At 36.9% G+C, this 17,335-nt stretch overlaps 1 protein-coding gene across 15 annotated transcripts in view; it reads right to left on the bottom strand.

The window, feature by feature from the left end:
- Positions 1–17,335, bottom strand: part of prom1a (prominin 1a) — a 224,551-nt gene that overhangs the window by 139,938 nt on the left and 67,278 nt on the right. For 12 of the 15 annotated variants that reach the window (XR_012050897.1, XR_012050895.1, XR_012050894.1 and 9 more), the window contains exons 3-4: positions 13,595–13,621; positions 3,388–3,593 (exon numbers count right to left, since the gene is read on the bottom strand). Coding sequence is in view for 5 of the 15 variants with exons in the window: in XM_061976885.2 (XP_061832869.2) it covers positions 3,388–3,593; positions 13,595–13,621 (233 nt within the window). In the remaining 10 variants the exon portion in view is untranslated. The remainder of the gene's footprint in view (positions 1–3,387; positions 3,594–13,594; positions 13,622–17,335) is intronic. The other 3 variants (XR_012050899.1, XR_012050898.1, XR_012050896.1) reach the window with 1 other exon arrangement.

Raw genomic sequence — 17,335 nt, forward strand, 5'->3', positions numbered from 1 at the left:
TCTAACATGGTGTTGATGTGTGTATAATAACATGCATGTTGTATCACATTCTAACATGGTGTTGTGTGTATAATAACATGCATGTTGTATCACATTCTAACATGGTGTTGTTGATGTGTGTATATAATAACATGCATGTTGTATCACATTCTAACCGGGTGTTGTTGATGTGTGTATAATAACATGCAGGTTGTATCACATTCTAACAGGGTGTTGTTGATGTGTGTATAATAACATGCATGTTGTATCACATTCTAGCCGTGTGTTGTTGATGTGTGTATAATAACATGCATGTTGTATCACATTCTAACAGGGTGTTGTTGATGTGTGTATAATAACATGCATGTTGTATCACATTCTAGCCGTGTGTTGTTGATGTGTGTATAATAACATGCATGTTGTATCACATTCTAACCGGGTGTTGTTGATGTGTGTATAATAACATGCATGTTGTATCACATTCTAACCGGGTGTTGTTGATGTGTGTATAATTCCATGCATGCTGTATCACATTCTAACATTGTGTTGTTGATGTGTGTATAATTCTGTGCATGTTGAATCACATTCTAACATGGTGTTTTTGACGTGTGTATATTAACATGCATGTTGTATCACATTCTAACATGGTGTTGTTGATGTGTGTATAATAGCATGCATCTTGTATCACATTCTAACAGGGTGTTGTTGTTGTGTGTATAATAACGTGCATGTTGTATCACATTCTACAGGGTGTTGTTGATGTGTGTATAATAACATGCATGTTGTATCACATTCTAACATGGTGTTGATGTGTGTATAATAACATGCATGTTGTATCACATTCTAACATGGTGTGGTTGATGTGTGTATAATAACATGCATGTTGTATCACATTCTAACATGGTGTTGTGTATATAATAACATGCATGTTGTATCACATTCTAACCGGGTGTTGTTGATGTGTGTATAATAACATGCATGTTGTATCACATTCTAACAGGGTGTTGTTGATGTGTGTATAATAACATGCATGTTGTATCACATTCTAGCCATGTGTTGTTGATGTGTGTATAATAACATGCATGTTGTATCACATTCTAACCGGGTGTTGTTGATGTGTGTATAATAACATGCATGTTGTATCACATTCTAACCGGGTGTTGTTGATGTGTGTATAATTCCATGCATGCTGTATCACATTCTAACATTGTGTTGTTGATGTGTATAATTCTGTGCATGTTGAATCACATTCTAACATGGTGTTTTTGATGTGTGTATATTAACATGCATGTTGTATCACATTCTAACAGGGTGTTGTTGTTGTGTGTATAATAACGTGCATGTTGTATCACATTCTACAGGGTGTTGTTGATGTGTGTATAATAACATGCATGTTGTATCACATTCTAACATGGTGTTGTTGATGTGTGTATATAATAACATTCATGTTGTATCACATTCTAACCGGGTGTTGTTGATGTGTGTATAATAACATGCATGTTGTATCACATTCTAACATGGTGTTGTTGATGTGTGTATATAATAACATTCATGTTGTATCACATTCTAACCGGGTGTTGTTGATGTGTGTATAATAACATGCATGTTGTATCACATTCTAACATGGTGTTGTTGATGTATATATAATAACATGCATGTTGTATCACATTCTAACATGGTGTTGTTGATGTGTGTATAATAACATGCATGTTGTATCACATTCTAACATTGTGTTGTTGATGTGTGTATAATAACATGCATGTTATATCACATTCTAACATGGTGTTGATGTGTGTATAATAACATGCATGTTGTATCACATTCTAACATGGTGTTGATGTGTGTATAATAACATGCATGTTGTATCACATTCTAACATGGTGTGGTTGATGTGTGTATAATAACATGCATGTTGTATCACATTCCAACATGGTGTTGTTGATGTGTGTATATAACAACATGCATGTTGTATCACATTCTAACCGGGTGTTGTTGATGTGTGTATAATAACATGCATGTTGTATCACATTCTAACAGGGTGTTGTTGATGTGTGTATAATAACATGCATATTGTATCACATTCTAGCCGTGTGTTGTTGATGTGTGTATAATAACATGCATGTTGTATCACATTCTAACCGGGTGTTGTTGATGTGTGTATAATAACATGCATGTTGTATCACATTCTAACCGGGTGTTGTTGATGTGTGTATAATTCCATGCATGCTGTATCACATTCTAACATTGTGTTGTTGATGTGTATAATTCTGTGCATGTTGAATCACATTCTAACATGGTGTTTTTGATGTGTGTATATTAACATGCATGTTGTATCACATTCTAACATGGTGTTGTTGATGTGTGTATAATAGCATGCATCTTGTATCACATTCTAACAGGGTGTTGTTGTTGTGTGTATAATAACGTGCATGTTGTATCACATTCTACAGGGTGTTGTTGATGTGTGTATAATAACATGCATGTTGTATCACATTCTAACATGGTGTTGTTGATGTGTGTATATAATAACATGCATGTTGTATCACATTCTAACCGGGTGTTGTTGATGTGTGTATAATAACATGCATGTTGTATCACATTCTAACATGGTGTTGTTGATGTATATATAATAACATGCATGTTGTATCACATTCTAACATGGTGTTGTTGATGTGTGTATAATAACATGCATGTTGTATCACATTCTAACATTGTGTTGTTGATGTGTGTATAATAACATGCACGTTACATCACATTCTAACATGGTGTTGATGTGTGTATAATAACATGCATGTTGTATCACATTCTAACATGGTGTGGTTGATGTGTGTATAATAACATGCATGTTGTATCACATTCCAACATGGTGTTGTTGATGTGTGTATATAACAACATGCATGTTGTATCACATTCTAACCGAGTGTTGTTGATGTGTGTATAATAACATGCATGTTGTATCACATTCTAACAGGGTGTTGTTGTTGTGTGTATAATAACGTGCATGTTGTATCACATTCTTCAGGGTGTTGTTGATGTGTGTATAATAACATGCATGTTGTATCACATTCTAACCGGGTGTTGTTGATGTGTGTATAATTCCATGCATGCTGTATCACATTCTATCATGGTGTTGTTGATGTGTGTATAATTCTGTGCATGTTGAATCACATTCTAACCAGGTGTTGTTGATGTGTGTATAATAACATGCATGTTGTATCACATTCTAACCGGGTGTTGTTGTGTGTATAATAACGTGCATGTTGTATCACATTGTAACATGGTGTTGTGATGTGTTTATAATAACATGCATGTTGTATCACATTCTAACCGGGTGTTGTTGATGTGCCTTAAAAGTGTGTTTCTTGGGCATAAAAAGCAGGTGTTGTGTGTCTTTGCACACAGACTCACGTGATGAGCAGCGAGGTGGAGAAGAGTAAAGTTCCCAGCAGACCACGCCGGCAGTCGGCGTTCTTCCTCTGCCGCTGATGCATCTCACCACCACAGTTGTCGCAGCAGCGGCACATGCAGAAGAAGATGCCCACCAGGGGCACCAGAAGGGTGAAGAGCACGCCCACTGCTGCGCACACCAGGAAGCCCATCTCGTAGTAGACAGCCTGGAAGATGAGAGGTTGTTTTTAGAATGGAAAAGATGCAGAGAAGTGAGTCACATGTCTAAGAAGTCTATTATTGTGATTAAGTCTACTAATCATCACACTATCAACATCATCTAAGTCTATGAATGTACATCATCACAACATACACGTTCTCTAATGAAGTTCTCTAATGAAGTTATCTAATGAAGGGCAAAGACGGAATATTTGATGAAAGGATGGATTTCCTGTCGAGCAACAAAAGTTGGACTGGAAAAATGTTTGAGGTTTAATTCAAAAAAAAAAAGAGAGAATACAAGGATTTGCTAATCTTTTTCAACTTATATTCAATTGAATAGACTGCAAAGACAAGATATTTCATGTTCACACTGAGAAACTTTGTTATTTTTTTGCAAATAATCATGAACTTAGAAATTAATGGCAGCAACACATTGCAAAAAAGGCATTTTTACCACTGTGTTACATGGCCTTTCCTTTTAACAACACTCAGTAAAGGTTTGGGAACTGAGGAGACACATTTTTGAAGTGGAATTATTTCCCATTCTTGCTTGATGTACAGCTTAAGTTGTTCAACAGTCTCCCTTCTCATATTTTAGCCTTCATATTACACCACACAGTTTCAATGTCTGGACTACAGGCAGGCCAGTCTAGTACCCGCACTCTTTTACTACGAAGCCACGCTGTTGTAACACGTGGCTCGGCATTGTCTTGCTGAAATAAGCAGGGGCGTCCATGATAACGTTGCTCGGATGGCAACATATGTTGTTCCGAAAGCTGTATGTACCTTTCAGCATTAATGGTGCCTTCACAGATGTGTAAGTTACCCATGCCTTGGGCACTAATACACCCCCATACTATCACACATGCTGCCTTTTACACTTTGCGCCTAGAACAATTATTATTTTCCTCTTTGGTCCGGAGGACACAACGTCCACAGTTTCCAAAAACAATTTGAAGTGTGGACTCGTCAGACCACAGAACACTTTTCCACTTTGCATCAGTCCATTTTAAATGAGCTCGGCCCAGCGAAGTCGGTGGCATTTCTGGGTGTTGTTGATAAATGGCTTTGGCTTTGCATAGTAGAGTTTTTACTTGCACTTAGAGATGAAGCGACCAACTGTAGTTACTGACAGTGGTTTTCTGAAGTGTTCCATGTGGTGATATCCTTGACACACTGATGTCTCTTTTTGATGCAGTACCGCCTGAGGGATCCAAGGTCACGGGCATTCAATGTTGGTTTTCAGCCTTGCCGCTTACGTGCAGTGATTTCTCCAGATTCTCTGAACCTTTTGATGACATTACAGAGCGTAGATGGTGAAATCCCTAAATTCCTTGCAATAGCTGGTTGAGAAATGTTGTTCTTAAACAATTTGCTCCGGCATTTGTTGACAAAGTGGTGACCCTCGCCCCGTCCTTGTTTGTGAATGACTGAGCATTTAATGGAAGCCGTTTTTATACCCAATTATGGCACCCACCTGTTCCCAATTAGCCTGTTTACCTGTGGGATGTTCCAAATAAGTCTTTGATGAGCATTCCTCAACTTTCTCAGTCTTCTTTGCCACTTGTGCCAGCTTTTTTTAAAACATGTTGCTGGCATCATATTCCAAATGAGCGAATATTTGCAAAAAATAAAGTTTCTCAGTGTGAACTTAAATATCTTGTCTTTGCAGTCTATTCAATTGAATATAAGTTGAAAAGGATTTGCAAATCATTGTATTCTTATTTTATAAACCATTTACACAACGTGACAACTTCACTGCTTTCGGGGTTTGTACATTTTAACTAAAATAATAATAATGATGATAACATATACATTTCTTAAAATGTCAATACAATTCAATTACACTCTGGAAACATGGACTTTAAAGCTCTATTTGACTTTACGGTGTCTTATTTTGCACTTAGGAAATAAAATAAAAAGAAAGACTCAGAGAGACAAAGTGTTTCATCTAAAAGGTTAGGGTTATATATATATATATATATATATATATATATATATATATTTTTTTTTTAGCATTACATAAATGTATTTAATCTTACTTTAATCTTTATATGTTATTTTTGTATGAGTCCATTATGCAGTATGTATATAAGGTAAGTATATATTTTTTACCTAATCCGAGGGTGTGTCTCAAAAACATAATCTTTGTGATTAACACGTACTTTCATATCATTTGACAAGGTTGTTAACTTTAAGTAGGTAAGGTATAATTATTGTATATATATATAATTATTATTATTATTATTATTATTAATTTTTTTTTTAATGTATTATTAATCAATCCAACAAAATAATACACAATAATACAATCCTAATTCCAAAACCAAACCCGGCCCAGCAACATTCAGAATAGCAATCAACAGAGCAATTGAGAGGACACACAAACATGACACAAAACAATCCAAAAGTAGTCAAACAAAAATGAATAATATCAACAACAGTATCAATATTAATAATAATTCCAACATAGCAGTGATTAGAAATCCCTTATTTACATTATCATCACAGCCATTTATAAAAAAGAATAAAAACATTTAAAAAATGAACAATATTGTCACAGTGGCTTACACTTGCATCACATCTCATAAGCTTGACAACACATTGTGTCCAATATTTTACACAAAGATAAAAGAAGTCGTATTTTAAGTTCCTTTTAATAGTTACATTTAAATAATGGATCCCATATTCAAATATATGGCTCATTATTATCTCAACTAAATGCACTTGTTTTCCTACTGATATATAATTATTGTAAATGATTACAATTAAAAAGCAAGATTACCAATTCAGTGTTAATTTTGGAGCGGGCCCTGGGCCCCTCTGTAGTGGAAAAGTAGGGCCCCGAGGTCAAAAGGGTTAAGAGCCCCTGACTTATAACACAAAGCTGGCACTAAGATTTGATATTTACTGTCTGTTTTTAGCAAAATTAATTTTGACAAATGTCACGTTTTATTGTTCAATGATTATTACCTATGTGTAGCTTGTTTGCTATTGTGTGCTTAGCTGTTGTGTAGCTGCTAGCTCCTAGTAGCCTATAGCTTAGCATGTTTATCTTTTGTAAATGACGTCAGTAAAATAAAAGAAATTGTGTGCTTATTGGAGGACATTTAGATGTTAACTGGCTGTCCAGCTTTTTGCACACGTAAACACACTGCAGGACTGCTTGCATCTCACATGATATCACACACAAGTAAACACTCTGCAGGACTGCTTGTATCTCACATGATATCACACAAGTAAACACGCTGCAGGACTGCTTGTATTCCACATGATATCACACACAAGTAAACACTATGCAGGACTGCTTGTATCGCACATGATATCACACACAAGTAAACACTCTGCAGGACTGCTTGCATCTCACATGATATCACACACAAGTAAACACTCTGCAGGACTGCTTGTATCTCACATGATATCACACAAGTAAACACGCTGCAGGACTGCTTGTATTCCACATGATATCACACACAAGTAAACACTATGCAGGACTGCTTGTATCGCACATGATATCACACACAAGTAAACACTCTGCAGGACTGCTTGTATCTCACATGATATCACACACAAGTAAACAGTCTGCAGGACTGCTTTGTATCATACATGATATCACACACAAGTAAACAGTCTGCAGGACTGCTTGTATCCCACATGATATCACACACAAGTAAACACTATGCAGGACTGCTTGTATCGCACATGATATCACACACAAGTAAACACTCTGCAGGACTGCTTGTATCTCACATGATATCACACACAAGAAAACACTTTGCAGGACTGCTTGTATCTCACATGATATCACACACAAGTAAACATGCTGCAGGACTGCTTGTATCTCACAGGACATCACACACAAGTAAACACTCTGCAGGACTGCTTGTATCTCACATGATATCACACACAAGTAAACCCGCTGCAGGACTGCTTGTATCGCACATCATATCACACACAAGTAAACCCGCTGCAGGACTGCTTGTATCGCACATGATATCACACACAAGTAAACACTCTGCAGCACTGATTTTATCTCACATGATATCACACACAAGTAAACAGTCTGCAGGACTACTTGTATCTCACATGATATTACACACAAGTAAACAGTCTGCAGGACTGATTTTATCTCACATGATATCACACACAAGTAAACAGTCTGCAGGACTGCTTGTATCTCACATGATATCACACAGAAGTAAACACTCTGCAGGACTGCCTGTATTGCACATGATAACACACACAAGTAAACCTGCTGTAGGACTGCTTGTATCGTACATGATGTCACACACGAGTAAACACTCTGCAGGATGCTTGTATCTCACGTGATATCACACACAAGTAAACACTCCGCAGGGCCACTTGTATCTCACATATTATCACACACAAGCAAACACGCTGCAGGACTGCTTGTATCGCACATGATATCACACACAAGTAAACACTCTGCAGGACTGCTTGTATCGTACATGATATCACACAGAAGTAAACACTCTGCAGGACTGCGTGTATCGTACATGATATCACACACAAGTAAACACTCTGCAGTACTGCTTGTATCGCACATGATATCACACACAAGTAAACACTCTGCAGGACTGCTTTTATCTCACATGATATCACACACAAGTAAACACTCTGCAGGACTGATTGTATCTCACATGATATCACACACAAGTAAACACACTGTAGGACTGCTTGTACCACACATGATATCACACACAAGTAAACACTCTGTCGGACTGCTTGTATGTCACATGATATCACACACAAGTAAACACGCTGTAGGACTGCTTGTATCGCACATGATATCACACACAAGTAAACACGCTGTAGGACTGCTTGTATGTCACATGATATCACACACAAGTAAACACGCTGTAGGACTGCTTGTATCGCACATGATATCACACACAAGTAAACACTATGTAGGACTGCTTGTATGTCACATGATATCACACACAAGTAAACACGCTGTAGGACTGCTTGTATCGCACATGATACATGTAAACAGACATTAGGTTTTTTTTTCTGATATCGGACCGATATGAATATCAGATCTATCCATCCATCCATCCATCCATCCATTTTCTACCGCTTATTCCCTTTTGGGGTCGCGGGGGGGGGGGCTGGAGCCTATCTCAGCTACAATCGGGCGGAAGGCGGGGCACACCCTGGACAAGTCGCCACCCCATCGCAGGGCCAACACAGATAGACAGACAACATTCACACTCACATCCACACACTAGGGCCAATTTAGTGTTGCCAATCAACCTATCCCCAGGTGCATGTCTTCAGATCTAAACACCCCTGAAAATTCCTCCATTGCTGTGCTGGACATATTTAGTGGTGATGTCCGGTGGGTTACATGGTGGTGGTCTACAGCATGTTCCTAATGATACGGGTGTAAGTTAGCAGTCGTGTCTGACATGAAGTTGAGCTGCCACATCATCTTGCACCATGGCCGGTATCAGAAGGTCACCTTCCTCCTCGGGGCTCTCGCCTTTGCCCAAAATAGTTGTCATCTGCAGCCGCTGGTGGAAGTAGGAAACAACAACACATCTTCTTGTGTTGTCATGGCGACCGAGTATGAGGTTTGCAGGAGCGTTCACATTTCAGTTCATTTGGTCACATGATGCACTTGAATCTGTTCTTTAATGACATGTTTATTCCCGTGGAGGGTGATATCACACATTCTTCTCCTGCAACACCCTGACTTTGTACTATTAGGATCAGGTCATGACTTTGTACTATTAGGATCAGGTCATGACTTTGTACTATTAGGATCAGGTCATGACTTTGTACTATTAGGATCAGGTCATGACTTTGTACTATTAGGATCAGGTCATGAGTTTGCACTATTAGGATCATGTCATGATTTTGTACTATTAGGATCAGGTGATGAGTTTGCACTATTAGGATCATGTCATGACTTTGTACTATTAGGATCATGACTTTGCACTATTAGGATCATGTCATGACTTTGTACTGTTAGGATCATGTCATGACTTTGTACTATTAGGATCATGACTTAGCACTATTAGGATCAGGTCATGACTTTGTACTATTAGGATCAGGTCATGACTTTGTACTATTAGGATCAGGTCATGACTTTGTACTATTAGGATCAGGTCATGACTTTGCACTATTAGGATCAGGTCATGACTTTGTACTATTAAGATCAGGTCATGACTTTGCACTATTAGGATCAGGTCATGACTTTGTACTATTAGGATCAGGTCATGACTTTGCACTATTAGGATCAGGTCATGACTTTGTACTATTAAGATCAGGTCATGACTTTGTACTATTAGGATCATGACTTTGCACTATTAGGATCAGGTCATGACTTTCTTTTCTCCTCTGCTCCCCCCTATCCCTTGTGGAAGGGGAGACACACAGATCCGGTGGCCATGGATGGGGTGCTGGCTGTCCGGGGTCGGGACCCGGGGTGGACCGCTCGCCTGTATATCGGTTGGGAACATCTCTGCGCTGCTGACCCGTCTCCGCTCGGGATGGTTTCCTGCTGACCCCACTGTGGACTGGACTCTTACTGTTATGCTGGATCCACTATGGACTGGACTCTCACAATATTATGTTAGACCCACTCGACATCCATTGCATTCGGTCTCCCTAGAGGGGGGGGGGGTTACCCACATATGCGGTCCTCTCCAAGGTTTCTCATAGTCATTCACATCGACGTCCCACTGGGGTGAGTTTTTCCTTGCCCTTATGTGGGCTATACCGAGGATGTCGTTGTGGCTTGTGCAGCCCTTTGAGACACTTGTGATTTAGGGCTATATAAATAAACATTGATTGATTGATTGATTGTACTATTAGGATCAGGTCATGACTTTGTACTATTAGGATCAGGTCATGACTTTGCACTATTAGGATCAGGTCATGACTTTGTACTATTAAGATCAGGTCATGACTTTGTACTATTAGGATCATGACTTTGCACTATTAGGATCATGTCATGACTTTGTACTATTAGGATCATGACTTTGCACTATTAAGATCAGGTCATGACTTTGTACTATTAGGATCAGATCATGATATCATGTGCGATACAAGCAGTCCTACAGCGTGTTTACTTGTGTGTGATATCATGTGAGATACAAGCGACCCTGCAGAGAGTTTACTTGTGTCCAATATCATGTGAGATACAAGCAGTCCTGCAGACTGTTTACTTGTGTGTGATATCATGTGAGATACAAGCAGTCCAGCAGTGTTTACTTGTGTGATATGTGAAATACAAGCGGCCCTGCAGAGTTATTACTTGTGTGTGATATCATGTGAGATACAAGCAGTCCTGCAGCGTGTTTACTTGTGTGTGTGATATCATGTGATATACAAGCAGTCCTGCAGCATGTTTACTTGTGTGTGTGATATCATGTGAGATACGAGCAGTCCTGCAGAGTGTTTACTTGTGTGATATCATGTGCGATACAAGCAGTCCTACAGTGTTTACTTGTGTGTGATACATGTGCGATACAAGCAGTCCTGCAGAGTGTTTACTTGTGTGTGATATCATGTGCGATACAAGTAGTCCTGCAGAGTGTTTACTTGTGTGTGATATCATGTGCGATACAAGCAGTCCTGCAGAGTGTTTACTTGTGTGGGATATCATGTGCGATACAATCAGTCCTGCGGCATGTTTACTTGTGTGTGATATCATGTGCGATACAAGCAGTCCTGCAGAGTGTTTACTCATGTGATATCATGTGTGATACAAGCAGTCCTGCAGTGTTTACTTGTGTGTGTGATATCATGTGCGATACAAGTAGTCCTGCAGAGTGTTTACTTGTGTGTGATATCATGTGCGATACAAGCAGTCCTGCAGAGTGTTTACTTGTGTGTGGTATCATGTGCCATACAAGCAGTCCTGCAGAGTCTTTACTTGTGTGGGATATCATATGCGATACAAGCAGTCCCGCAGAGTGTTTACTTGTGTGTGATATCATGTGCGATACAAGCAGTCCTGCAGAGAGTTTACATGTGTGTGATATCATGTGCGATACAAGCAGTCCTGCAGAGTGTTTACTTGTGTGGGATATCATGTGCGATACAAGCAGTCCTGCAGAGTGTTTACTTGTGTGTGATATCATGTGCGATACAAGCGTTTACGTGTGCAAAAAGCTGGACAGCCAGTTAACTTCTACATGTCCTCCAATAAGCACACAATTTCTTCTATTTTACTAAAGTCATTTACAAAAGATTAACATGCTAAGCTATAGGCTACTAGGAGCTAGCAGCTACACAACAGCTAAGCACACAATAGCAAACAAGCTAGACATAGGTAATAATCATTGAACAATAAAACTTGACATTTGTCAAAATTAATAAGTGTCAAATAATGATAGTTGCATAGCACTTACATATGCAAAGTCTTAAGTGAAGTGAATTATATTTATATAGCGCTTTTCTCTAGTGACTCAAAGCCCGTTCTATAGTTTAACCCATGATCTAAGTTCCACTTAAACCCGTGTGGGTGGCACTGGGAGCAGGTGGGTCAAGTGTCTTGCCCAAGGACACAATAGCAGTGACTCGGATGACAGAAGCGGGGATCGAACCTGGAACCCTCAAGTTGCTGGCACGGCCGCCTCAAGGAAAAAAAGCTGTATCCAGTAACAAACGTGTCTGCATCATTTAACTTACCGCATTGAGAGTTTAACTTAATGAATTATTGTGGCCACTTGCTGTCGTGAAAAAAAACCTTTTACCACTCCAATTCAACTTAAAGTCAGCATAAGTCCATTCCAGATCAATAATAATAATAATAATAATAATGAAAAATAGGTTAGTGTTCTTCATAGCTTCGGTTTGACTCATTTCACTTGATCAAACCTTTTCTAACATTTCACACTACTAAATATTAAAAATATGTACGATTACTGCAGACATCGTATCGGATCAATATCAGGATCAGCCAATACTCAACGTATATCAAGTTTTTTTTTTAGTTTTTTTTTTACTTATTACAGAATGCAAATACATCATTAAACATTATATATATATATATATATATACACATAATAAAATGTGTTGTGATTAGTTTTTCAAAATTTGTAATTATTTACTTATGTTATTTGATATCATTTTTACTTTAAGAAATAAATAGTAAATCCACTTTCCCAATTTGGTCGGGGGCATTCTTTTTTTTTTTTTTACTTATTTCTGGATGCAAATGCACCTTTACACATGTATTAAAAACAATATTATAATCATTGAATTTATAATAAACTCCGTTATGATCATTTGTTTAAATGTTTGAATTCATTTATTTATTTGATAACATTTTTATTTTAAGAAATAAAAAATAAATATTAAAATAAAACTTTCTAGGCATTTTATTACAAAACGTTTAAAAAAATGTAATGCTTACATTTAAAATAAAATGTGTTATATTCTTTTAAATATATTTATTAATGTTTATTTGATAATTTTTTAAATGTGTTTTCTTCACGCTAAAACACTAAAAATGTTGCTTTTACAACCATAAAATATACTCTACATATTCACAATAGTTATATAAAAAAAAAACGTTTTTGTATAATGCAATGCACATATTTAAACTTAATTCAGTTAAATTTGTATTTCTCTTAAAAGAACACTGGAAGAAAAAGCTGCACCTGTGTTACTGTTAACATGTCCTACTGTTAACATGTCCTACTGTTAACATGTCCTACTGTGAACACGACTGCTGGGTAAACACTCGTTAAAACAACACATTTACTCAAGTAAAAATGCTTCAATGTAATATTGATATATGGTTGCAATTATCAAAACGCACGTTGGCCAAGTAAATAAACAACATAATGGCTCCTGCAGGAAGCCATAAAGCTGGAAAAGGGAACAAGCTTTAAATGTCACAGGTGGAAGGTTCAAGGGATGAAAAAGCAAATCATGCCTTTTATGGCGGAAGATAAAACAAGGTTTGATGGGAGTGAGGGAGTGAGGGAGTGAGGGAGTGAACCTGGTGAGGTTGAGGACTAGACTTTACCTGGAGGCGCAGCACTATGTTCTCTGGCTGAAGGACACGGCACATGAAGAAGGCATGCAGAAGAAAAAGCAGCACAGCGTCAAACACAACAAACACCAGGAAGAAGAAGTCATACAAACATCACACCAGGAAGAAGAAGAAGTCATACAAACACAAAGAAGAAGAAGTCATACAAACATCACACCAGGAAGAAGAAGAAGTCATACAAACACAAACAAGAAGAAGTCATTCAAACATCACACCAGGAAGAAGAAGTCATACAAACACAAAAAAGAAGAAGTCATACAAACACAAAAAAGAAGAAGAAGTCATACAAACACAACGAAAAAGAAGAAGTCATACAAACAAATAAGAAGAAGAAGTCATACAAACGTCACACCAGGAAGAAGAAAAAGTCATACAAACAAAGAAGAAGAAGTCATACAAACCCAAAGAAGAAGAAGTCATACAAACACAAAGAAGAAGAAGAAGTCATACAAACACAAAGAAGAAGAAGTCATACAAACACAAAGAAGAAGAGAAGTCATACAAACACAAAGAAGAAGTCATTCAAACACAAAGAAGAAGAGAAGTCATTCAAACACAAAGAAGAAGAAGTCATACAAACACAAAGAAGAAGAAGAAGTCATACAAACACAAAGAAGAAGAAGAAATCATTCAAACACAAATAAGAAGAAGAAGTCATACAAACACAAAGAAGAAGAAGACGAAGTCATGCAGAAATAAATACACAATACACAACATACTACTGAAACACAATACACATACACACTACTGGAACACAATGCACAACATACTATTGGAACACAATACACAACATACTACTGGAACACAATACACATACATACTACTAGAACACAATACACAATATACTACTGGAACACAATACACATACATACTACTGGAACACAATACACATACATACTACTGGAACACAATACACATACATACTACTGGAACACAATACACATACATATTACTGGAACACAATACACATGAATACTACTGGAACACAATACACAACATACTACTGGAACACAATACACAACATATTACTGGAACACAATACACATACATACTACTGGAACACAATACACATACATACTACTGGAACACAATACACATACATACTACTGGAACACAATACACTACATACTACTGGAACACAATACACAACATACTACTGGAACACAATACACATACATATTACTGGAACACAATACACATACATACCACTGGAACACAATACACAACATACTACTGGAACACAATACACATACATACTACTGGAACACAATACATACATACTACTGGAACACAATACACATTCACACTACTGGAACACAATACACATACATACTACTGGAACACAATACACATACATACTACTGGAACACAATACACATACATACTACTGGAACACAATACACAACATACTACTGGAACACAATACACATACATACTACTGGAACACATTACACAACATACTACTGGAACACAATACACATACATACTACTGGAACACAATACACATACATACTACTGGAACACAATACACAACATACTACTGGAACACAATACACAACATACTACTGGAACACAATACACATACATACTACTGGAACACAATACACATACATACTACTGGAACACAATACACAACATACTACTGGAACACAATACACAACATACTACTGGAACACAATACACAACATACTACTGGAACACAATACACATACATACTACTGGAACACAATACACAACATACTACTGGAACACAATACACATACATACTACTGGAACACAATACACAACATACTACTGGAACACAATACACATACATACTACTGGAACACATTACACAACATACTACTGGAACACAATACACATACATACTCCTGGAACACAATACACAACATACTACTGGAACACAATACACAACATACTACTGGAACACAATACACATACATACTACTGGAACACAATACACAACATACTACTGGAACACAATACACATACATACATACGTATAACACTGCAGAAATATCAGACATCATGCAGCACTAACCAGTACCAATAAGCACTAAGAAGTACCAATAAGCACCAATAACCACTAAGAAGCACCAATAACCACTAAAAAGCACTGATGAGTACTAGTAACCACTAATAACTACTGGTAACCACTAATAAGCACTAGTAACCACTAATAAGCACTAAATCACAAATAAGCACTGATAAGTACTAGTAAGCACTACTAAGCACGAGTAAGCCCTAATAAGCACTAGTAACCACTAATAAGCACTAGTATCCACAAATAAGCACTGATAAGTACTAGTAAGCACTAATAACTACTAGTAACCACTGATAAGCACTAGTAACCACTAGTAACCATAAATAAGCACTGATAAGTACTAGTAACCACTAATAAGCACTAGTAACCACTAATAAGCGCTAGTAACCATTAACAAGCGCTAGTAACCACTAATAAGCACTGATAAGTACTAATAACCACTAATAAGCACGAGTAATCACTAATAAACACTAGCAAACACAAATAAGCACTGGTAAGTACTAGTAAGCACTAGTAACCACTAATAAGCACTGATAAATACCAGTAAGCACTGATAACTACTAGTTACCTCTAATAAACACTAGTAATCACTAGAAACCACAAATAAGCACTGATAAGTACTAGTAAGCACTAAAAACTACTAGTAACCACTAATAAGCACTAATATCTGTAGATTTTACAGTAAAAACTGACAGTCACCAGAATGTTACTGTAAAATATAGTCTTTTTTTTTTTTTTTTTACAATATAAACTAATACAGTAAATGAAAAGAGAACAGATATTTGTTTTTTTAACGTCCATTTTTTTTTTTTTTTTTTACAACATCCATCCATCCATCCATTTTCTACCGCTTATTCCCTTTTGGGGTCGCGGGGGGCGCTGGAGCCTATCTCAGCTACAATCGGGCGGAAGGCGGGGTACACCCTGGACAAGTCGCCACCTCATCGCAGGGCCAACACAGATAGACAGACAACATTCACACTCACATCCACACACTAGGGCCAATTTAGTGTTGCCAATCAATATTAGTGTTAAAAAAAAAAATAAAAAAAAAAAAATAAAAAAAATAAAAAAAAAATATATATATATATATATATATATATATATATATATATATATATATATATATATATATATATATATATATATTACAATTGATCTGCCATTTTTTCTTTTTACTTTAATTAATTTACAGTAAGACACCATAAAAACAACCACATATTTTACAGAAAAAAACTGGCAGCTTCGTCGACAGAATTTTCCGGAAAAATAAAAAAAAAGTGGTAGGGTTTCGATTTAGTTTTTTGCTATTAAATGTTCCTATATATATATATATATATATATATATATATATATATATATATATATATATATATATATATATATTAAAATTTAATGGATAACTTGCTTTGAAGTCAAACAAGTATTTACTTCTGTATTTTGAAAAAACTTAATATGATATTTGTTGCAGTGTTGGATACTATTCAAGTTGAAAAGGTATGCAATTTAATGCATCACATTTATTTGTTCTATCAAAATGAAAAAAAAAAAACGAATACATTTCGTAAGAAAACAAAAGATACTTTAATGACGCACATTTTTTTCAGGTCTCCGCGTGCCACATACAATGAGCTGTGGCCCCCAAGCCTTGAGTTTGACACCTGTGTTCT

The sequence above is a fragment of the Nerophis lumbriciformis genome, linkage group LG16 (genome assembly GCF_033978685.3).
Source record: "Nerophis lumbriciformis linkage group LG16, RoL_Nlum_v2.1, whole genome shotgun sequence".
Taxonomy (NCBI): Eukaryota; Metazoa; Chordata; class Actinopteri; order Syngnathiformes; family Syngnathidae; genus Nerophis; species Nerophis lumbriciformis.